Source organism: Canis lupus, chromosome 10 (genome assembly GCF_011100685.1).
Source record: "Canis lupus familiaris isolate Mischka breed German Shepherd chromosome 10, alternate assembly UU_Cfam_GSD_1.0, whole genome shotgun sequence".
Lineage (NCBI taxonomy): Eukaryota > Metazoa > Chordata > Mammalia > Carnivora > Canidae > Canis > Canis lupus.
The window spans coordinates 32,031,025-32,054,379 of record NC_049231.1 but is presented as its reverse complement, the minus strand read 5'-3'; the positions used below and the strand labels follow the sequence as shown (position 1 = coordinate 32,054,379).

The 23,355-nt window shown below is 42.1% G+C and overlaps 1 protein-coding gene across 12 annotated transcripts in view; it reads right to left on the bottom strand.

Annotated features, from left to right (window-relative positions):
- BPIFC (BPI fold containing family C) overlaps window positions 1-23,355 on the bottom strand; it is a 60,190-nt gene that overhangs the window by 12,756 nt on the left and 24,079 nt on the right. For 9 of the 12 annotated variants that reach the window (XR_005365651.1, XM_038550753.1, XM_038550757.1 and 6 more), the window contains 11 exons: window positions 21,738-21,861; window positions 18,764-18,884; window positions 13,787-13,915; window positions 12,435-12,590; window positions 12,249-12,312; window positions 9,667-9,727; window positions 6,831-6,922; window positions 5,227-5,403; window positions 4,012-4,065; window positions 2,844-3,014; window positions 2,145-2,212 (listed from right to left, as the gene is read on the bottom strand). Coding sequence is in view for 9 of the 12 variants with exons in the window: in XM_038550753.1 (XP_038406681.1) it covers window positions 2,145-2,212; window positions 2,844-3,014; window positions 4,012-4,065; window positions 5,227-5,403; window positions 6,831-6,922; window positions 9,667-9,727; window positions 12,249-12,312; window positions 12,435-12,590; window positions 13,787-13,915; window positions 18,764-18,884; window positions 21,738-21,861 (1,217 nt within the window). In the remaining 3 variants the exon portion in view is untranslated. Of the gene's footprint in view, window positions 1-2,144; window positions 2,213-2,707; window positions 3,015-4,011; window positions 4,066-5,226; window positions 5,404-6,830; window positions 6,923-9,666; window positions 9,728-12,248; window positions 12,313-12,434; window positions 12,591-13,786; window positions 13,916-18,763; window positions 18,885-21,737; window positions 21,862-22,027; window positions 22,092-23,355 lie in introns of those variants that run through there. The other 3 variants (XM_038550760.1, XR_005365654.1, XR_005365653.1) reach the window with 3 other exon arrangements.

Genomic DNA, 23,355 nt, shown 5'->3' with positions numbered 1-23,355 from the left:
AAGGCCTCTGAACATGCAGTCTCTAACCAAGACGAACGCTGGAGAGGAGAGTCTGACTGATTTAAGCAGAGAAGTGAATCTGGTTTCTTTCTTTGTTCCTTAAGGTTTCTCTTACTGGCCACAAGCCTGAAGCCCCATACTTATGAAATCCTTACTTCCATCCTGCCAGTAAAGCAGACCCTTGCTCAAGGGCACACATGGTTTCTCCCTTCTCAAGAGCTTGCTGCCTCAATCAGTGGCCCTGTCCCCTTCATCCCCCATCCCTCCAGATTTCTAGTCCCCCTTTCCTATCAGCCCTGTCCACAGGCTGCAGATGGAGGACTCTGGCCTCTCAGATGCTGCCTCTCCCTCATCCACCACCCCTTTCCTCCTCCTCTCCTGTGCTCTGGCTTCCATCCTCTCAACTATTAAAACTGCCATCCCTAAGATGACCTATCAAGATTCAGAATTTCATCAGCCTTGACCTTGTGGAGATAGGGACATGTTATGACTTCAGGGGCCTTAGGTACTTTTGCCTCTGGGACTCCTTCCTCCATAAAGAGATATTAAAATTATATTGGAAGGCTATGTTGTTATAAAGATAAGTATAATCCAGCAGGATTCTGTTCATTTTTAAATTCTTATTTTAAAATATATTAAAACACTTTCATGGGGTCCCTAAAGTATCCATGGGCTCTAGGCTCTGCGCCTGCTGAGACTAACGGAGAAATCAGCCCTGTGTTGCAGAGTTGGGTAAAATGTAATAAAGCCTTCTTGAAATCTTTTATCTCTGGGAAACCATACTGCCTTTTTTGTTGTTGTTCCTTTTATTGGGAAAATAATATAGTTACAAAGAAAATCTTAAGGAGAAAACCCTTGCTCAATCCATATCCTAACGCAGCTCTTCATTTGTGATTCAGTTTCTCATCCAGATGGAAAGCTATTTTACATATCTGACTGCTGTGTTCACACAATTTTGTATTCTCTTTGTCCTATTTAATATCATTTTATTGAAAGTACCTTCCAAGTTTCTGTAATAACAGCTTCATAACCATCCATCTGACTTACGGTTATTGACTTACTTTTCCTTTCTGTTGATTTCCTGTTTTTTTCCAGACTCTGCTTTCTCTGGCAGAGAATTTTTATAGAATTTCTTTTCCCTTCTGTGGGTTTCATCTGGGCCATTTGGTCACTCTGATTATCATTCCTCCTCCCCCCAGATAGTTTGATTCATAGCTTCAACTGTTGCCTTCACAGGGCCAAGGAAAATGGGCTTTGCAGACAGTTCTTCTCAATGGCAATTACTTTCCAATTGTCTGTGGACGTGACCTCTCTGATCCCTTTCATAGCGCATGGAGTTCATTTGAGAGCCAGCTAGGCCACTGCGCATGGTTTTGTTAAACTCCATGTTCTAGTAATGGGGTCAGAGGGTCAGAGCCTGAAGGTACCTCATAGATGACCTCAGTCCAACTTCAGTATTTTACAGACAAGGAGACTGAGCCACAAAGAGGTTCATAAATTTGATCATGGTTCTAGAACCAGTGGCTAGGGATTTGACATTTTGTTCCTCAACCTCAAAGTTTCATGCTCTTTCCTCAATAGCATGCTACCTGAAGTTGTTGATGAGGATCTTTTTTTTTTTTAAGATTTTATTTATTTATTCATGAGAGATGGAGAGGGAGAGAGAGAGAGAGAGAGAGAGAGAGAGAGAGAGAGAGAGAGGCAGAGACACAGGCAGAGGGAGAAGCAGGCTCCATGCAGGGAGCCTGACGTGGGACTTAATCCCAGGTCACCAGGATCACGCACTGGGCTGAAGGCGGCGCTAAACCACTGGGCCACAGGGGCTGCCCTGATGAGGATCTTTTATGTATATTATGGTACCATTAGAATGTGAGTTTATATTATGGAACTATATTTACACTTATTTGGCCACTCATTTTATCTGAACATTATCTAATGGGAAGAAAAAAAGAAAGGCTCCACACCACAGTTTTTAGTGAAGCCCATACTTTAAAATCATCTGGATCACGACAAGAGGAGCGTCTAAGTGATTCATGTTCTATCTAGTGGTAACTTCCCCTGTTCTGTTTATGTTCACTTTGTGTCTATGGGCTGCTGAATCACTTATAACTAAGGTTTTCAACAGTCGAATAAACTAAACTTACCTGTTCAGAGACAACGAGCAGACCAGTCTTTGTCCCAAGATAACCAGGCCAACACTAGTACTAGCAACCTGCAGACAACAAAAGCGTTCGTTACTAAGAGGATTGACTCTGTCTATTTTGGCCACAAATATCATTTCTTGTAGTAGCTCCACTTTCCCTCTCATTGCTAAGAGGTACTGGAAAGAAATAGCTTGAAAATGTACTCTTGCAGATAGGAAACCTAACTATAATGACTTTTTAAGGATCTCCCTTAAATTATTTTTCTATTTTTTTCCTAAGGTCTTTTCTCATGTACTGTGTATGTGTTTGTGTGTGCACATGTGTGTGTGACATTTTGCTTAGATTCATAGTAGTCCTTTTCTGTTGTATTGCATTTGGCCTTCATCTGCTCAAATAACCTTGAATTCCATCCTGATTGACTTATTTTGGGAAAAAAAGAGTCAGTTATCAATGTAACTGCAGTGGCAGGAAGGGCACACAGGAAGCAGAGGAAGGGAAGAGCTATTTTACCCTGGAGGGGGTGTGAGCACTGGCCTCCCATACTGCTCCCAGCCCAGTCTCACCTCTGTCCTCACCCCTAATTGATGAATCAGACCTTGCGCCCCCAGATACTGAGCAGAGCACTGTTGGTCAGTGGCCCCACTGTAGGAACAGGACTGGTGTCCACAGTCTGCCCTCCTGCCCCTCTTGCAGGCTTACAAAATCCATGGACACAATGGCTTCAGCAGTTGAGTTCTCAGGCTGGGTGAGGATCACGATGGAGGCAGGGATGTCCAGGGTGAAGTTACCAGGTAGCAAACTGATCACGGGAGGCTCCGTTGCCATGACCCGTACCATGAAGGGCTGGGACAAGATGTAGATTTCTGCAATCTGCCAATGTTCAGGGAAAGAAGTGACCAGGGAGTTGAGTTGATAAGGGGAAATCACAAATTTGGGGTGCCTGGATGATTAAATCTGACATCATGCAGTTAGAATACAAACAAAACTCTTTAATAATCATGACACCAGCACACAAAACAAATAATAACAACAGCTGACATTCACTGAATATATACAAATTATTTGGTTTAATCTTCACAAAATCCCTCTGGGTGGATGCTGTCAGAATCCCTGTTTCACAGCTGAAGACAGGGGGTCTTTTGTTAAATAATTTCCTTAACTTCTGAATGAATAAATTGAAGAACTGGGATTCACAACCAGGTCTGTCTGACTCAAGATCCTTGCTCTAAAACTAGGATGCTCAGAGCATCTCTCTGTTCTCAAGACCAAACCTGAGCTTTCAGTACACTGTGTTCAGTATCCAGGTGCTGTGAAGGCATGATATTAATATTTTCTAACATTGAAAATATTAATTAGTGCCCAAACATGGGCACTATTCCCCCATTTCCCATTCAAACTGATTATTTCAAATGTAAACCTTATGGAAGGGACAGTTGATTTATTTTGTAAACTTATAATGCCTTTAATAGTACCTTGTTTAGTAAATATTTGTGGCTGTTTTATTAAAAGAAAAGAAAAGTCTTGGGGTGCCTGGGTGGCACAGTCAGTTGGGTGTCTGACTCTTGGTTTTAGCTCAGGTTGTGACATCAAGCCCTTTTTCAGGCTCATGCTCCGCGTAGAGTGTGCGTAAGACTCTCTCTGCCTCTCCCTCTGCCCCTACCCTCTACTCACATGCTCTCTTTCAAATAAATAAATAAATAAATAAATAAATAAATAAATCTTTAAAAAAAGAAAAAAAATCTCTTCAGAATGGAAAGATGGACTCAGATTGGACCAAAAAGCAAGAGAAAGAACCCATAAATCCTCCAGAAGTAACTGCAATGAATCCAAATACACTACACCAAGGAGCCAAACTCTCAGTACTTACCCGGGAGAGCATGTTGCCAAGACCTTGAGAGTTTTGAACCAAATGGTTGGAAATCTGGAAAATCAAGACCATCATGTTACTCTAAGATTTTTACCTTGTTCTCTTTTTAGGGAAAACTTAACTTTCCTTATATTTTTATGAGTCATGAAGTTGTTACACCAACAATCAATTAGTGTTTAAAGGTGGCCTATCATTTTATAGCCTAGCCATAGGAAATCTGAGGTCCAGAGAAGTACAGTAACTTGCCCAAGGTCACACAGGAAGTGCCTTTTAAACTTGGCAACACTGTTTATGTTATATATGTATGATCCAGGTGTAAATATCCGACAGTGGTTAACAATAAGTCTTGTATTATTGCCCATCTTTTCAGAGATTACTGACAAAGGATGCTTAAGTAATTTATCTTCATGGATGGATGGTTTCCAAATCTGAAGCTAGAGCTTTCTAATTCTCAGTAGTCTATGGCAGCCAGTGCTACCACACCTAGAATTTTGAATTCAAATTTTATAACCATTTGTATAATGAAGACCCATGGAATGAGAAGATTAGTAGGAGATGCTTAATAAAAGTCATTGGTTGACTGCCCGGAGAGAGTGTTCTCATCATACAAGGGAGGGGCATGGCAAAGAGAATTCATGAGTATGTGTCCTATTACCAGTCATTGTAGATAAGTCAGTTGAAATTACCAATAGGAAAAGTTTGTATTGGCATAACACAAGGCATAATAATAATACTAACAACAATAATAAGCAACACTTAAAGAATACTTATGCTGTGCTAGGCATTGCTCTGAATGCTTTACATATATTTAAACCTCTCTAAAGTCCATATCAACCTTGTGAGTATGGAATTATTATTCCCATTTTTAAAATGATGATGCTCTGGCCCAGAGAAATTAAATAAATTGAAGATGCCCAAAGTTACAGGCCATGAGTGGCGGAGGGGAGTCTTGGCATTATTTAACATCAGTCTAGAACAGTGACCTGGTATCATACACAACTGAAATTAGCAGATCTGGAGACCCAACAACTCCCCAGCTAATAACAGTATTCAGTTCACAATTACTTCATTCATGGCCTGCTAGGGTTGATAGTCTAAGTTTTTAGACTTAAAAAGGCCAGGAAATAGAAACTATGACATAAAATTCCCATAATGGGCTACTTATAATAAGACTAAATGCTAGTGTTGATTGTTCCATCCATTAACTCTCCTCACCTCTTTCATGGAGAGAGTGACGTTGAAGGCCCCAGCTATAAAGTAAGCAAAGGATGCAGATTTAAAGAAAAACTCGGAGATTCCAACATAGAGCATAGAGTCACTGCGTTCTGGCAGTGCAAAAGGAACTGGCAAGAAGGGGGGGTCAGTGAGGTTGTCCAGTGGGTAGAATACACCCTGTGGGAAAACAGAGAGAAAGATCAGTGTATCAGTTCAAGACTTGGGTATAGCGCACTAACGAAGGTGGATCTGCTTATGTCAGAATCAGGAAAATACCAGAAACTCAGTAGGGATTAAAAGACCACAGGGCCTTTTGACTCCTTGATCAATGACTGTGGTTTCACAGCTCTGATGACTTCTTGAGTATATATGGACATGTCTGTCCATGCTGGGGTGTAACCTTCTCTCAGAAAGCAGGTGCATTTTAACTGGATGCACAGATCTACCTAGTTCTTGAGGTGCTATGTAAAGATGCTAAACCCTTGACCTTCAAACTCTATGACTGCTGAGCATCTGGGGTATCAGAGACTCAGAAGGACCCAGGACTCTCAATGGGCTAAAGCATTTCTGTGGCATTCCTGATGCTGCCTTCAGTGGCTATAGGGTGTTATTCTAAAATGGTGCCTTGAGTAACGTTTAGCTGAGTTTAGTGACTCTAAGTGATTGAAGTATAAGTCAATATGCACTTAAAAAAAAAACACTGATATTAACTTTGGGGCAAAACTAAGCATAAAGAAAATTAATCTCTCTTCCAGAATCAGCAAACACCATCTTCGCATGTGAATGGCTCTGAACGAGGTCAAGAGCCCTCTGTTAAATTGGCTAACCTGACAGGAACAGGGGTATTGATACGTATAATCTACTGATGTGTTAAGTTCTGATACACGCAGAGCCACTCTACCTGCTGCCTCTTAGCCACAGACCTATCCCCAGAGACAGAGTCACCATGATACTTTGCTTGGAGAAAGCAGTCATATGTTGGGCAAATCTAAACCATCATTTACCAATCAATAAAATGTTGAAGGGTCTTTGAAAGAGCATATGCATGAGGAAATTGCTTGAAAGGACATTAAATTATTTGAAGGGTATGTAGTGATAGTTCCTTCTGCATATAATATTTGTTTTTCGAATACTGGCTGTTGATAGCCAGGATGTGAATTTTTTTTATAAATTTATTTTTTATTGGTGTTCAATTTGCCAACATACAGAATAACACCCAGTGCTCATTCCGTCAAGTGCCCACCTCAGTGCCCATCACCCAGTCACCCCCACCCCCTGCCCACCTCCCCCTCCACCACCCCTAGTTCGTTTCCCAGAGTTAGGAGTCTTTCATGTTCTGTCTCCCTTTCTGATATTTCCCACTCATTTTTTCTCCTTTCCCCTTTATTCCCTTTCACTATTTTTTACATTCCCCAAATGAATGAGACCATATAATGTTTGTCCTTCTCTGATTGACTTATTTCACTCAGCATAATACCCTCCAGTTCATCCACGTTGAAGCAAATGGTGGGTATTTGTCGTTTTTAATGGCTGAGTAATATTCCATTGTATACATAAACCACATCTTCTTTACAGGATGCGGATTCTGGTGATGATATAGTTACCTTCAAATTCAGCTCGATATAATTCTCAGTAATTTCCGGAGAACTGATGAGGGAATAATCCAGCAGAGTATAGTTGTCAATCTTGGTTAAAACTAAAAAACAAATAAAAATGAAAATTTATATTTATTAAAGATATAGTATAGCATCTGATTATTATCTATCAGAGCAATATAATTTTAATTCTCTGTTATTTAAAATAACAATTACCTTTATTTCACAAGTAATACATGCTTGCTTTTCAAAACCCAGGATGGGTAAGTAAATCGAAAAAAGAAAGTCAAAGGGAAGATTATAAGATTATAATCTGCATTTTTTTTTTAGATTTTATCTATTTATTCATGAGAGACACACAAACAGAGGCAGAGACATAGGCAGAGGGAGAAGCAAGTGCCCTGCTAGGAGCCCAACACGGGACTCGATCCCAGGACCCTGGGATCAGGGCCTGAGCCGAAGGCAGACACTCAACCACTGAGCCACCCAGGCATGCCAAGTCAAACCCTTTTTCATCACATTAGACTGAGGGAAACATCAGTAAAATTTTGTTGTATAGCCTTTTATGTGCAGGTACATACAAACACAATGCACATATACCCATATTTTTAAAAAAGAAAATTAGACAAAAGTCACTTGTTAATATTAAGCCACATATTAGGTTGGTGTAATGAGAGACTTTCAAGTTCTATGTTATAGCCTTCTATATAGTTAGAACTTTAATGTTTTACAATGAGTCTGTATTACTGTTATCATTAGCAATAATTTTTAAAAAGAAATGTTGTGAAAGATAGACAGGGATAAAATTCCCTAAGTTAAAGAGGCCAAGAAAATTCTCATGCACAGTTTATTAATTCAGTTCATTTTTTTGTATTATCATTTTCAGAGCACAGCAGAAGAGGCCAGGGGACCAAAGGACAGTAAGTGGAGTTTGTAGGAAGCACGATTGCAGATGAGAGAATGAGGTAGAGAAACTTGCCCATGGCAAGCTAGAGCATGGGAGTCTTTAACAAGTTCTTTCCTTACTACATATTCCTCTTTCCCTACCTCCCCAATCCATCCTTTTTTCATCCATCTGCACCCAGTCCAATCTACTTGTCCAGCCACTGTGCAACCCTTCATTGACCCAATATTCATTCACCTAGTGTGGGTTAGGCACTTTGCCTGGTGCTGGGGACATGGTCAAAGTCCCTGTGCCTGTGGGACTACTAGCCTGGGGGAAGAGTCAGACATTATTATAATACAGGATAGTAAGAGTAGGTCTAAAACTGAGCTCCTGATGGTCCTTCTACAGACTTATGCTTATAATCTTCTCCATCTTGGTAACTGGTGATTTCCCTTCTCCCCATTTTTTTAGTCACATAAATGAAAATATGGAGTCATCCTTGACTTCCCTCATGACCCACGTGCAGAGTTGGCAAATACTACTGTCTCTACCTTCAAGGTACAACCAGAACCTGAGCATATTCTGCCATCTTCATCACTCCATCCAGGTCAACTGCCATCACGGCTCACGCAGGTCAATGCAGTAGCCTCTTAGGTGGTCTCCCTGCTTCCACCCTTGCCCCATTCCTGTTTGTTGTGAATAGATGGAAGCCAGGGTGATCTCCTTACAATATAAGTCAGATCATGCAAGCCCTGTTCAGAACTCTCTGAAGACTTCTCATCTCAGACTAAGAGCCAGTCTTTGTATGGAGCTGCAGAGTCCTGAAGACCTGAGCAGTGCTTTCCCCCACTCTGACCTCATCTCTGGCTGCCCTTCCCCCTCATATTATTCCCAGTATGGCCTCCTCACAGTTTCTCCAACACACTTGGCATGTTCCTACATGGGCCCTTGAGCTTGCCCATTCCTGTATCTGAAGTGTTCTTTGTCCAGATTAGGAGTGGTTCACTCTCTACTCCATTCAAATTCTTACTGTAATGTCACCTGCTCAGTGATGTCTTTCCTGGCCATCTGATTTTAACAGAAACACTTCCCCAGCTCCTTTTCTACTTTATCCTTCTTCTTATCACTTAGCTCATCAGTATCATAGATTTAACTTATTATCTTGCTTGCTGTCTGTCTCCTCTGACTAGTCCCATGAGGGCAGGGATTTCTATCTTCTGGGCTTACTGTTGCATTCCCAGTACCAAGAACAGCACCCCACCCAGGCTCTTACCGGTTCTCAGTACACTATTGGTAAATGAATGAATGGATGGAGAGCAAAGAGAGATATATGCCCAAAGTGTCATGTGAGCACACAGGAGGCAAAACTTTGGGGTGCAGGCTATCGGGTTTGACTTCTCAGATAACACTATGTCTGAGCTATGTCTGAGCTGAGCCTTAAAAGATAATGAGGAGTGGGTAAGACTAAGGATGGCTCAGGGGTAGGAAGTGGAAGGGACTGGACCCCTCAGGGCTTAGTGCAGTACTGGCAAAGAAGTAGGTGTTCAATAAATATCTCATAAATGAACAAATGAATTGGTAAAGGGGAGGGGAAGCTCTTCTAGGCAGGGAGGGCAGCATGAGCCAAGTAAGGGGCATGGGGGCAGTAGAAGCAGTTTGTGAGAGCAGAAAAAGGTATAAGATGAGGCCGAGAGAGGTAAGTTGAGCCAGAGCATGATGGGCAGGTCTTGTAGTCCTTTATGTTAAAGCATTTGGACTTGATCCTGAGGCAAAAAGGAATCACTAAAGGAGTTAGAACGGGGTGGGAAGGGGATAACTTGGTTGAGACTAGCATGACTCATTCTAAAGAGGATGAATTTAGTGTCAGAGCTGGCATTTCCCATGGCTCTAGTTTGCAGAGACTAAAGCAGGTAGAAGGTAGTAAGAGAACCATCCTGAAGAGGCAGTTCTGGGACTCACCCTCTAGCATGCTGAGATTGGCATTCAGGGCTTCCACCTCACTCGTGATAATGGGACAGAGCTGGCCATAAAAGGAATAAAAGAACTGTAGGTTATCACATTGCACTTGAAACCTCTATTTATGGGCCTAGACCTTGCAAACAAAGGCCTTCTGGTTAGGAGCCATTCTCCCTTTGGTCATAAGGACTTTCCCTGAAATTGATGCCTCTGGGCCACACATTATGTATGTATGGATGGCATGTCATTGAATGCTGGCTAAACTTCAGAGCAACCAGGACTATACCCAGTTAGTCCAATAAAAGAATGGGCCCTCGGCTTTTCTTCCTGTGGCATGACAGGACATGTGCCCAGTGCATTTGGTGCGGTCACATCTGAGGACCTTTGGCTATGCCTTTCCTGGCTGCGGGGATGCCACAGCCTCCTGCCTCCTCTGTCAGTGGTTCCATTCTCTGCTCAGAGAGGTAAAAGCTGGGGGCTTCACTTTCCCACTTGGCTGGCTTGAGAGCCCAGTAGTCAGACATATATTTGGATCAGAACCCCTTTTGGAGTTAGAAAATCAATCTTGAATTGGGCTCAAGCTTGTCTTTAGGAAGGAGGAAGAGTACTGACATGGGACATGGGTGGGCTTCTGTGTGCCAGGCGTGTGCGAAGTACTCAGTATGACAGTTACTAGCAGACGCTTGGAAGCCTGGGGTCGACTCCCTTGGTAAGTTATTTGTACTCTGTCCTCAGTTTCTTCATCTGCAACATGAGGATGATAACTGTACCTATTTCATCATGTTGTTGTGAGGAGAAATAGAAGTAATTGGGGCTGCCTGGGTGGCTCAGTGGTTTAGTGCCTGCCTTCAGCCCAAAGCGTGATCCTGGAGTCCCAGGATTGAGTCCCGCATCAGGTTCCCTCCATGGAGCCTGCTTCTCCCTCTGCCTAGGTCTCTGCCCCTCTCTATGTGTGTCTTTCATGAATAAATAAATAAAATATTTTTAAAAAAGAAGTAATCCATGTACTATTGCTTAGCACATAGCAAGCATTCCATAAATGTCAACTGTTGTGTTTTAACCCCATTTTGGCCTCATGATAATGCTGACAGGTGAGCACCCTTGTCCCCTGTCATAAATGGGAAACCTGAAGCTTAGAGATCTTTAGTGAGTTGCAGAACTGGGACTTGGAACCTAGATAGTCGTGGTCTAAGCATTCTTTTCTGTTTTCCTGTGGCACAAAGGGAATACTAGAAACAAAGCATCCATGATCTCTAAGTCTTAGGCAAACTTCAGGTAAACTTAGCTACTGGCTTCCTGTTAGAGGCCAAAGAACCACACTTGGTCTCCAACAGAGGAGGGATGGTGAGTATGGGGTCCTTGAGCCGACAGGCTTTCCCTGTCATTCTCCAACAGGCATGTGCACTGGTGCTCATTACCCGCCAGGTGAGAAGGGAGAAGGCCCGTGCAACTTTGGAGTCCCCTGAGCAGCAGGTAACCTCCTTGGACAAGCTGCTGAATGTGTTTGAGTGTTGATTCCCTTGGTGATGTTTATCAAGCACTGACTGCCTATCAAGCATGAGGGGAATGGAGGGTTCTAGATACTGTTCTTGCCCTTTCATTTCCTGTCCTCATCCTTCTCCTTGTCTCCCCTCAGCTGTGAGTAAAGGGTGCAGCAATGGTCTGGCCTAGACTGGAAAGAGGCACACACAGCCAATTCCATCTTGCCCTTCGTCAAACACTGATTTCTGAAATCGAGACACTTGTTGTAACTTTGTTTGTTTTTTAAATATTTTATTTATTTATTCTCTCATGAGAGACACAGAAAGAGAGAGAGGCAGAGACACAGGCAGAGGGAGAAGCAGGCTCCATGCAGGGAGCCTGATGTGGGACTCAATCCCAGGACTACAGGATCATGCCCTGGGCCAAAGGCAGGAGCTAAACTGCTGAGCCATCCAGGGATCCCAAGACACTTGTAACTTTGGAAGCTATCTTAACTCAGACTGTTTCTGGAAATATCCTTTCTTCTCCCCCATTCCTTACCTATCAAAATCAAATTTATACTTCAAGGCCCAGTTCAAGTCCTGCATCCTCTAAATAATATCCTCTAGGATTCTTTCAGGCCCTTTGATTTAATCTTTCCATCTCTCTGAACCCCTTTGGTTCAGTCCAATGATCATGTAATTATGTATTAAATTCAAATACTCATTAAGTTATTGTTCCACAAGACTGAATTGGGTTTTTCTAAAAAGAAGGTAATTTTATTCCTTTTTTTATATCCCTAACAGCCTGTAGCCTGGTGCTGGGCATGCAGTAGGTATGCAATAAATAAACTCCTGTTGGTTGTTTTCTCAGCCTGTGCTGAGCACTTGAGGGAGAGAATGCTGTTTCATTCATCTCTGTATCCTCAGCACTTAGCACAATGTTTGGGACATGGTAGGCAACTTGCAAAACTTGGTAGGTTGCAAAGAATAATGTACATGAAAGTGCCTTGGATGATGACTAGCATACAGCAGGGGCTCCATAAAAGTTTCCTGACTAAGGTAAAGCATGGCAGTACTGCTGCTTAGCATTTTACTGTGGTTGCATAACCTTTAAAGACTTACCATTTCATTTAAGTTCTTTAAAATGGGTTTTTCCATGGGCTCAGCAAAGGAGTTGTACAGGACACTGGGGAAAAGAGACAAAACATGGGCTTATTCAGGGATTGTATCTGCTGGTTGTGAATCTGCTCTGACCCTGCCGGAGAATCCAGCCCCACTGTAATTGCCCATTGTGGAGCTATCACTCACCTGAGTTCTCCAGAAAATGACACGTGGGCATGGCTCACTTGGGCATAACAGTCTTGGAGCTTCAGGATTGGGTGACCAAAGTCATTTTGGGAGAGGACAATGATACCAGTGAAGTAGACCCCAGACAGAAACAAATCAGCTTCTCCTGTGTCTTGACTATTGAGAGAAAAAGTATAAGGTTACCCAGTCCTGGGTAGGGGGGAGATGTACTGTTTGTTTCTCTGACCTCCCACAGCCTCTAAGCTCCTGGAGGGCAGGAACGTTCTCATCTCTGGATTCCTGGCATCAACAAGAGGTAGGAGCAGAGTAGGTACTGAATGTTTACTAGACAAATGAGGCAATGAGTATGTGAATGGTAACAGCTTTAGCTTAGCTTTCTAATCCTGAGTGCTCTGTCCCCCATAGAGGCCAAATATATATTAAGCACCATTCATATACAATGCTTGTGTGGAGAGAGGACATGGGGTAGCCTTATTTATGATGGGCACAGATGGAGTGGGACACTTAGATACAGTCTGTGAACTCTTTGAGGAAGTGGAGTGTGGGTTATTCATCTCTACCTCCCCTCCCCAGGATGAGCACACAGAAGAGGCATTAATATATGCTGATGAGTCAGCAAAGAAAATGAATGAATACCTGAATCTATGTTACTTATGGGAAAATATAATTTCTCTATGATGCACAAGACTGGAGTTCTTGAGATGGAGATAAATGGTACTTGTTTGGCACTCAATAAGTGGTTGTTGAATGACTAAGTGGATGACTGGATGCGCTGTTCTGGGGCACCAACCAAGGCAGACCTAAATATTATACCTAGGACAGTGAGTTGCACACAGCAGATGGTCTGTAAGTGTAACTTGAATTTGATCCCTCTTTTTTTCTAAGAGGGTGCAAAGGTCTTTTGCTAGGGAGAGAATTGGGCACAAGCTATTATCCTCGAATCTTCTTGTGAGGTAAGAAGGCCCCCTTTCTCCATCAGTTGCCCCTGTAGATGGGGAAGTGAGTGGAATGGCTCAAGATCATACAGTGACTCACTGAAGGTCTAAAATGTTGAGCACATGTCTGATCCTCCAACTGTCAGGGCCTTTTAGCCCTTGGGAAATCTTAAGTGACATTTTGCTCTGCCTTTAAGGGAAGGATGCTTTTCAGCCCTCCCTCCTCCTCCTCTACCCAGCCCCCAGCATAGATATCCTGACTTAAATCTCTCCTGGAAGAAAGTGTTCTTAAGAAAGACTGTTAATGGTTGAGGGAAAGAAGCCTAATATCAAAAGCGTCTGTGAATTTATGTACTTTCAATTTTGGTTCCATTTCTCCCCAGAAGAGCCACAGACAGCCTTGAAGGGAATACTCACAAGAGTGGAGATTTGACATCCCAGTTGGTACTGATGTTGGCTGTGCCATGGTTGGTCAGTGCCTTGATTCCCACTCCAGGCACAAAGGCTAATGAAGTATTTGGAAATGAAAAGACATTGATTTTTATGCTGTAAAAAACAAACAAGGAGGTTAGCACATGTCTTCTAGAGAGGTCTTCTAGCACATCTCTAAATATGGCAACATCAGAAAGGACGTTTATGGAACTCCTGGAAGCAATTGTGAACCTCAGGTCTGAGGTGCTACCTCTGGGCACTGCCTTTAAAAACAAACAAACAAACAAACAAACAACCACCTCATGACCCAGAGATCAAGACCTGAGCTGAGATCAAGAGTCAAACTCTTAACTGACTGACCCACCTAAGCAGCTCTGGGCACTGCCTTCTAATTCCCCTTTAACCCTTGCCAAGAAGCACCTCCCTGGTGTCTAATTGAGGGGGAAATGAGAAATATAAAAACCAATTAGAAAATAATCAATTTCTTTAGTTTCATTAAAGACAGTATGAAATACAACACTGCCATCATAATTTTTCCCTTCAGCTATTCCAGTATTTTTCAAGGTGTATAGGGAGGACATTAGTATTTTGGGACAACTATTTTGTGTAGAGGACTGTTAATATACATTGCAGGGTACCTGGCATATGTGCCAACAAAATGCCAGCAGTGCCCCTCCCCCCATCATTGGGATAATCACAAGGGTGCCTTCCTCCTGTTCCCAGATGCCCTCTATGTGGACAGTATCTTCCCTAGGTTAGAAACTTAGAGTATTAACTTTACGTAGGATTCTCTGAACTGTCAACAGGTAGGAGGCAATGGGCTGTATGCAATCTATACAGGTAGGCGGCTCATGTATTGAGTGATTACTCCCTACCAGGCACTGTGGTAAGCACTTTATATCCATTAGCTCATTTTAATCCTCACAATAATCTCATGAGGTTGTTGCTGGTTTTGCAATCTGCAATTCAGAGATGAGAAGATAAAGAACATGGTTGAAGTCTTATATAAGCGGTAGAACCAGACCTGGAGCCCTCCTCAATCTGTCTTCAGACTGTGTTCTTAACCAGTAGGCTACGCCACTTCATGTATTATGCAAGGGGCACTTGGCTTAGAACTGAGTTTTGTGGTAGCTGTGCAACTTTGGGTAAGACACTTAATTTCTTCCAGTCAATCACTAAAAGGAAGGGTTATTCATGGGTAGGTTGAGAAGACAAAATGAGATCACTGATGTATAACTGTGGCACAGGAGAAAGGCATTGTTATGAACTAAGATTAGGAAAAATATAAAACATAAATGTTATAGCTGATAACAAATGCTTATTTAGTGTTTCTTCTATTTTCCTTCTTTCCTACCTGTTCTTTGTCACACACCCTGAGTCCCACTGTGGGAAGAAGATGGTGGAGGTTCACTTGACAGATCTTAGAAATCTTAGAAATATGAAAATATTTCATATATAAGGTTGATTCATATAGGTCTAATGCATTCTTTGTATTTAAGCTATGGATGTATCATTAACGAAAATCATTTCTTTGTTGCTGGGCATCTAGGTTGTTTCCAGTTATTTCTGTATTATGAACAATGCCACACTGAATATCCTCATACATGCTGTTTATGTGTATGTCTTTCTAGTAAGGATACTGAGAAGTGGGATTGGTAGGTAAAAGCGCAGGCATTTAAAAAAAAGTCCTTTTACCTTCTAAAAGAGCAGTGTCCAATAGAAACAGAATATGATCCACATACATAGTCAAAACATTTCTAGTAACCACATTTAAAAGAGGAAAAGAGGGATCCCTGGGTGGCGCAGCGGTTTGGCACCTGCCTTTGACCCAGGGCGCGATCCTGGAGACCTGGGATCGAATCCCACATCGGGCTCCTGATGCATGGAGCCTGCTTCTCCCTCTGCCTGTGTCTCTGCTCTCTCTCTCTTTCTCTGTGTGACTATCATAAAAATAAAATAAAAAATAAAAATTAAAAAAAAAAGAGGAAAAGAGGGGATCCCTGGGTGGCTCAGCGGTTTGGCGCCTGCCTTTGGCCCAGGGCGCGATCCTGAAGTCCCGGGATCGAGTCCCATGTCAGGCTCCCTGCATGGAGCCTGCTTCTCCCTCTCCCTCTGCCTGTGTCTCTGCCTCTCTCTCTCTCTCTGTCTATCATAAATAAATAAATAAATCTTTTTTAAAAAAAAGAGGAAAAGAAACAGGTGAGAGTGATTTTCTTAATATTTTTTACTTAACCCAATATATCTATAATAGCATCATTTCAACACATAATATAAAAATTATTGATGAAAATAAAAATATTTTATTTCCCTTTTTTCAAAATAAGTCTTGTGTTCACAATATGGTCTTTTTTAATACTCATAATATGACTCAATCTGGACACTGAATTTCATCAGAAATACTTGTCCTATATTTAGATGGGATAAAATTTTCAACTGAAAAAGTACACTTCCATACTTAAATTGTTCCACACATAGTTAAAAGCTTTTCAATAACTGAATTGAGTACCCATTTTAAAATTAAAATTAATTAAAATTAAATAAGTAAAAATTCAGTGCCTTATTTGCTCTAGTCCCATTTCCAGTGCTCAGTAGACACATATGACTGGTGGCTCCTGTGTGGGCAGCACAGGTTTAAAAGTACTGTACCAGTTTATTTATTCCCACTAGCAATGCATGACAATCCCTATGTTTCCTCATCTTCACCTACATTTCATAATATATGATTAACCTTCGATTTTTCTGCTGAGGCCTTATCATCACTTTAATTGAATAATTCATTTTGTAAATATATAATATCCATCACTTTTACTGGACATTAAGGACAGGGGATATCTGGGCCATTCACTACAATATCCCCTATGCCTAGAACAAGCCTTGGTACCTAGTAGGTTCTCAATAAATACTTGTTGAATGGCTGCCTTTATTAACAGCTAGAACATTCATAAGAGCTTTCCCTTGATCACCATTCTTCTCCCCACCCACTCCCAATCCCCCCGAAAACTCATGGTTTTATAGAATGTTATCCTTGATAACAGAGAAATTATTACTCCAAAGGGTTAGAGCAGCAGGGAATTATCACTGGATTGATAAAGCTTTGGGACAAATTGTGAATCACAGATAATTCCTTATAAAATCTTGACTCTCTGCTTTACCTTTAAGATTGAAGTCAAGATGGACAAAGACATCCTCTCCCTACACTGCCTTTGGAGCAACCCCACAAAGGTTGCCAGCTGCTGTCTGAATATCTACTTTCCCTTTATCATTCCCAAACATCTCTGAATTTGATTAGGATGGCAAAGATGTCTGGTTAGAAAGTGAATTTTCCAGTCTCCCTTGCTAATAATAATAAGTATGATCATAAGGCTAAGTTCTGTTCATTATTGTATAGGTAGAGTATTACTAGAGCGGGGCTAAAGGAAACAACTCAGTGAAGAGACTAAGCCAACTTACAAGAGCCCTCTTATGCCTTCTTGCACCTGAAATATGGATTTGATGGCTAAGCTGCAATGCCTGTGGCTGAGCTGCAGTGGTCAATCTTGAGGACAGAAGCCAGAACTGAGGATGGTGGGGCAGAGAAATACAAAAAGGCTGGGTTCTAATAAAATTGTGGGGCTTCCATAGGATCCCTCTGGATCCCTCTTTCTTTTTTTCCCTTTTTTTAAGTAGTCTCCATGCCCAGTGTGAAGCCCAATGCAGAGCTTGAACTCACAACCCTGAGATCAAGACCTGAGTAAAGATCAAGAGTTGGACGCTTAACTGACTCAGCCACCCGGGCTCCCCTCTGCTCTTCCTTATGAGTCTTATTTGTGGTCCATTTCTATGACCTCTGAAATCTCAACTAAACTTCACTAAAATAAGGAAAGGCTTGATGGAGTAGATTCGTGTTTGAGACTGTGATTGAATCCTAAATCTAGCCTTCTGGGGTAGGGGTAACAATGGGATGGATACAATTTTCTCTTAGAAATCAAGGGCAGCAGTGTCCACAATAGCCAAACTGTGGAAGGAGCCTCGGTGTCCATTGAAAGATGAATGGATAAAGAAGATGTGGTATATGTATACAATGGAATATTACTCAGCCATTAGAAACGACAAATACCCACCATTTGCTTCGACATAGATGGAACTGGAGGGTATATGCTGAGTGAAATAAGTCAATCAGAGAAGGACAAACATATGGTCTTATTCATTTGGGGGAATATAAAAAATAGTGAGAGGGAATAAAGGGGAAAGGAGAGAAAATAAGTGGGAAATATCAGAGAGTGAGATAGAACATGGGAGACTCCTAACTCTGGGAAATGAACAAGGGATGGTGGAAAGGGAGGTGGGCAGGGGGTGGGGGTGACTGGGTGACGGGCACTGAGGGGGCACTTGATGGGATGAGCACTGGGGTCATACTATATGTTGGCAAATCAAACTTCAATTAAAAAAATATACAAGAAAAAAAAAAAAAAGAAATCAAGGGCAGGGCAGCCTGCCTCAGCAGTTTAGTGCCGCCTTCGGCCTGGGGTGTGATCCTGGAGACCAGGGATAGAGTTCTGCGTTGGGCTTCCTGCATGGAAGCCTGCTTCTCCCTCTGCCTGTGTCTCTGCCTCTCTTTCTTTCTCTCTCTGTCTCTCATGAATAAATAAATAAAATCTTAAAAAAAAAGAATTCAAGGGGCAAGGAATTCTCATGTTAGAAAAGAGGCAAGGACATCGAGACTCTGGGCAGATACACCAGGTGTACACACCCAGTGTGCAGCAGGGATATGACTCGGACCCAGGTGCTCTGACCGAAATCCTACACTCTCTGTCAGCTTTATGACCCCTCTTTCTTGGGTCATTCGTCTGAGAAGCCCCTTACCAAAGGTGGGTTAACTTCTACTCTGTAGGTGCTGGTGTTACACCAGAACACATGGTGGCACATCCACAACCCTAAGATTTTAAAGATTAATTTCACAGCTAAAAATACTCTTCTACTTACTTTGAAAAATTATAGTTCACATAATCAACCTTCAGAAATTCTAGAGATTCAGAACCTTTTAGGTCTGGGATGTTTTTTTCCTTAATCATTTGCTCAATCATCTCCATTCCAGCTTGAATGCCTACGAAGGAACCAAAGAGAACATTTATTTACAACAATGGCATAACATTATTAAACGTATATGTGAGGTTTACTGAGTAAGGCATGCTCTTGAGAGAAATTTAGAAAGCAGCAACCCTACAAAGTGGGTGCTATTGTCCCTGTTTTACAGAAGGAAAAACAGGTCCTCAGAGAGGCTAACAAAGACCCCAGGACCCCAGGGCTAATAGCACAAGAGATTCTCATTACATGGCCAAGACTAAAGGGTACTACTACAGGGCATTATGATAGTCAAATCTGGGCAATTTGGCTTCAGAATCCTGTCTTATTAGAAAATTATTGTACATTGTCTCCTTTCCCCTAGATTCTTTAAGCTCAGCAAGTTTTGGCCTGAGGCCCATGGACTGTAGGCCACTCTTAACTCTCCTGAAATTCTAGTAAAAGACTGTGAGCAGGATGTGTGTGTACATGTACATTTGTCTCTCATTTTTCAGAGGAGAGGGTCCACATTTGCATCAGATTCTCAAAGGATCCCAGGACTCCAAAAAGGTTAGTAAGCCCTGCTTTTGTGTAATTCAGGAATAAACTCGTCTTTACAGAGTAGCACCACAGAACACATTTTTCTGAGTTCATGGAGAAAAAGAGCCCTCTTCCACATAAAAAGAAAAGTAACTGACATAGTGATGAAGAATGATCTTTTCATTTTAATCTTTTTGAGAGGGAAGCTTTGCCTTTGCCTCTTATTTTGTAGCTTAAGCTCATTTTTACTTAGGCTATCTTTGTGGAGATGGAGAGCAGATCTTATCCTCTATAATACCATGAATAATGTTGTAATATAGGGCTGCAGGGATAGAATGTAAAGGATATAAAGATGGAACCAAAGGCACTATCAGACAGGTTAGTTTCAAATCCTAACACTGTTATGATTTAATAATAATTGTGTGCTCATGTATGCCAGACTGTCTACACTCTACACATATTCTATCCTTTGATCCTTAGAGCAGCCCAATGACATAGGTATTATTATCCCTATTTAACATAGGAGGCAGTTGAGGATTAGACAGGTTCACTGGCTTGCCCAAGAGCTCACAACTACTGCACATCATTATTGAGGCTTTGAGGAGGAATGGGGTGCAGAGAACAGAGCACAGGTCTGGAAATCAGGCAGGGCGGACCTGAGCTCTGATCTTGCATCACCCCCTTACTGCTGTGTGACATGGCAAATTCAGTTCAGCGCTTCTGAGACTCAGATTTCTCCTCTGTAAAATGACTATCCTTTCTTTGTAGGGTGGTTGTGGGAATTAAATCAACCCAGAGCCTGTAAGGCACATATCAAAGAGCTTGGCCATGGTAGATGCTCAATCAAGGCATGGTTCTGACTTTATTTTTTTTATAATAAATTTATTTTTTATTGGTGTTCAATTTGCCAACATACAGAATAACACCCAGTGCTCATCCCGTCAAGTGCCCCCCTCAGTGCCGGTCACCCATTCACCCCCACCCCCCGCCCTCCTCCCCTTCCACCACCCCTAGTTCATTTCTCAGAGTTAGGAGTCTTTATGTTCTGTCTCCCTTTCTGACATTTCCCACACATTTCCTCTCCCTGGTTCTGACTTTAAAGCCTGTTCTTCCCCATCAACCCATGTCATATCTCGACAGATGATCCCATTTGGTCCTCACATCACTACAGGGGGGCAACATTACTGTCATTCCCCTCACCTCATTTTCCAGATGAGAAAATCTACTGGCCCAACCCTACATATTGAGGAAAGGGACAGGACTGAAATTCATACCCATATGAACTGATTAGATCTGTTCTTTTAATTGCTCTGATCTTGAGGGTAAAATAAGCTATTCTCACAACTTTAATACCTTTATGAGATAGTTCTGATATGTATTTCTGTGTATATAAGTGTTATTAATATAGTAACAAGATACACACACATACACACATGCACATGCATTCCTGGTATGTATTTCTCATTATAGCCAGCTCATATTACAATTGTGCAAGATGGATCGATTTTAGATTTCCTGTGCTAGATGAGGTGCTGGGGGAGTTGCCCAAAACTCAGTCTTTCCTTCTTCCACCCTTTCCTTCTTCCCTCTATCCTTCCTGTATTTCTTTTTTGGTGTAGTGGGTGAGGCATTTCCTGGTCACACTTGGGTATATTCGCAGTACTCAGGTTGATTGCTTTAGTTAAGAAAGCATCAGAGTGACTCTATCTGCCAGCATTCAGCTAACCTAGGGCCAAGATTTACAGGAGAAAACTGGGCCTACACACTTTGATTTCTCAGTTCCTTTCCCATATACAATCTGCCCTCATCCTAGCTCTGCTCAACATGCTTCTCTTCCTGTGTTTATAAATACCTCCAAAGGGGTTTTTCTTAATCTTTCAGTGTCTCAGGCTCCTTTTAGCGTCTAATGAATGTATTGAACCTCTCTCAAGAAAAATGCACGATCATAATCTACATTAAATCTGGCACACAATTTTAGGTGACCCTAAGTTCCTTTTGGAACCAAGCCTTTTCTGAAGGTCTAAGGTGTTACTTTTACTCTCATATCTCCTCCCCTCTACCCTGTGATGTATCCTCCTTTAGAGCAGGGATGTTCATTGTATGTGCATGAGAGGGTACAGGTGGCAGGGGGGTGGGGAGAGAAGGCACATCTGTGGCTGGGTTTGGACAGGCCTATCATCAAGGTGATTATTTTTCAGACACCACTTCTTTCCCAGCTATCTTAGCAGACTCTGCAAAAGGGGCTGGATCATCCCATAGTAGAGCTTCCCCTAGTCATGAGATCGTCCAATATGAGCTTGGATCACAAACTCCACCTGGGGGGCTGTAGTTTGGCTTTTGGAAGCACTCGACTCACCATAGTCCAGAGCCCGCTGAGTAACCCTGGCCTTGATTCCAGGGTAAATGGTCTGCGTGGATGAGATGCAGAGATTCCACAGGAAGAAACATCCCCAGAGGACTTGAACTGCCTTTGTACGCATCTGCAATTAACCAACATTTATGGTTCCTTTATTATTTTTGACTTTCATTGGTCAATTCCATCTAGCTTTTCTATGATTTCTTGTTTCACTGCTTACTTCCAGAACTCATTCTATCCACCCTTCCATCCATATATCCATCCATCCAGTAATCATTTATTGAACACACCAGAATATGTGCTAGGTGCTGAGGATGCGAGATGACCTATGTGTGCCCTTGACTTCTGCTTCTCACAGACTAGTGGGTGAGTCAGACACACACAGATGATTATGACTCGTACAACACAATACAATGTAATGCAACACAAGAGCCTTACTGTAAATGTAACAATTGTGATATGCCTTGGGAAGGATAAGGGGGTGGGGATGCAGGAATTTTGACAGTTTTAGAACACAAGTCAGTAGTTTAAGCAGGTGGCCTCAGAGAATGTGGGACAATCTGCTTAAAGATCCTTAATGAAAAAAAAAAAAAAAGATCCTTAATGACTCCTGTTTGCCCACAGGACAGGGTTTAAGCTTAAAGCCCAGGTGGAAGGCCCTGCCCTGCTCTACACTTCTACCTCCTCATGGACTTCCTTCCTTAACACACATACCTGGCTCACCTCAGAATCTAGTACAATGTCTGGCACACAGTAGATATACACAGAAAAAATCTCAACTCCAAAGGGAGGGATTATATCTTTTTTGCTGTTATATTGCTAGTGCTTGGAATATATTAAATATTCAATGTATATTTATTTAATTAATGGACCCAATGAATTAATGCCAGGCCATTTTCTTTTATTTTTCTTTTTTAAGGTAGGCTCCATACTCAGCATGCAGCCCAATGTGGGGCCTGAATTCATGTCTCTGAGATTGAGACCTGAGCTGAGATTATGAGTCAGATACTTAACTGACTGAGCTCCCCAGGTAGCCCCCAGCCCATTTTCTTGATGAATGAAGCACAGTTACAAATAGCAACACTGACATGGGTTTCTTTTAATGACAGCTGAGTTGAGTGATACGTTCACTGGCCTTGTTTCTAGTTCTGGCAGTTTACAATCTTGGTGAGCTACCCTTGCTGCGTTCATATGTGCTAAAGATTGACAGGTGACAGATACCCACTGAGTTAATATACAAAATTGAGACAAATCAGGGAAGTATTTGTGGGGGTGGTCAAGGAAGAGGAAGTTCTGGGAGCCATGCAAAGGGAGGGGTCAGGCCAGGTGTGGCAGGGAAGGATTCACAGAAGGGCTGGGATTCAGGAGCAGTCTGGATGAAGGAAAAAATCATTGCAAGAGGTGTGTGTGTGTGGGGGGGGAGAGGGTTGTTTGGCCAAGAAAAGAAAAAGGTTTGATAAAGGAAGTGTGTGGGCTTTATGGATAAGGCCATAGAGGTGGGAATGGGATGATGTAGACAAAAGGGGTGTTCCAGAGAATTTATTTGAGAGGAATAGAACAGTCTGACCAGAGAGAGGAGTATCTATGCAGGGCTGTTGCTAGCCTAACTTGGCCTTTA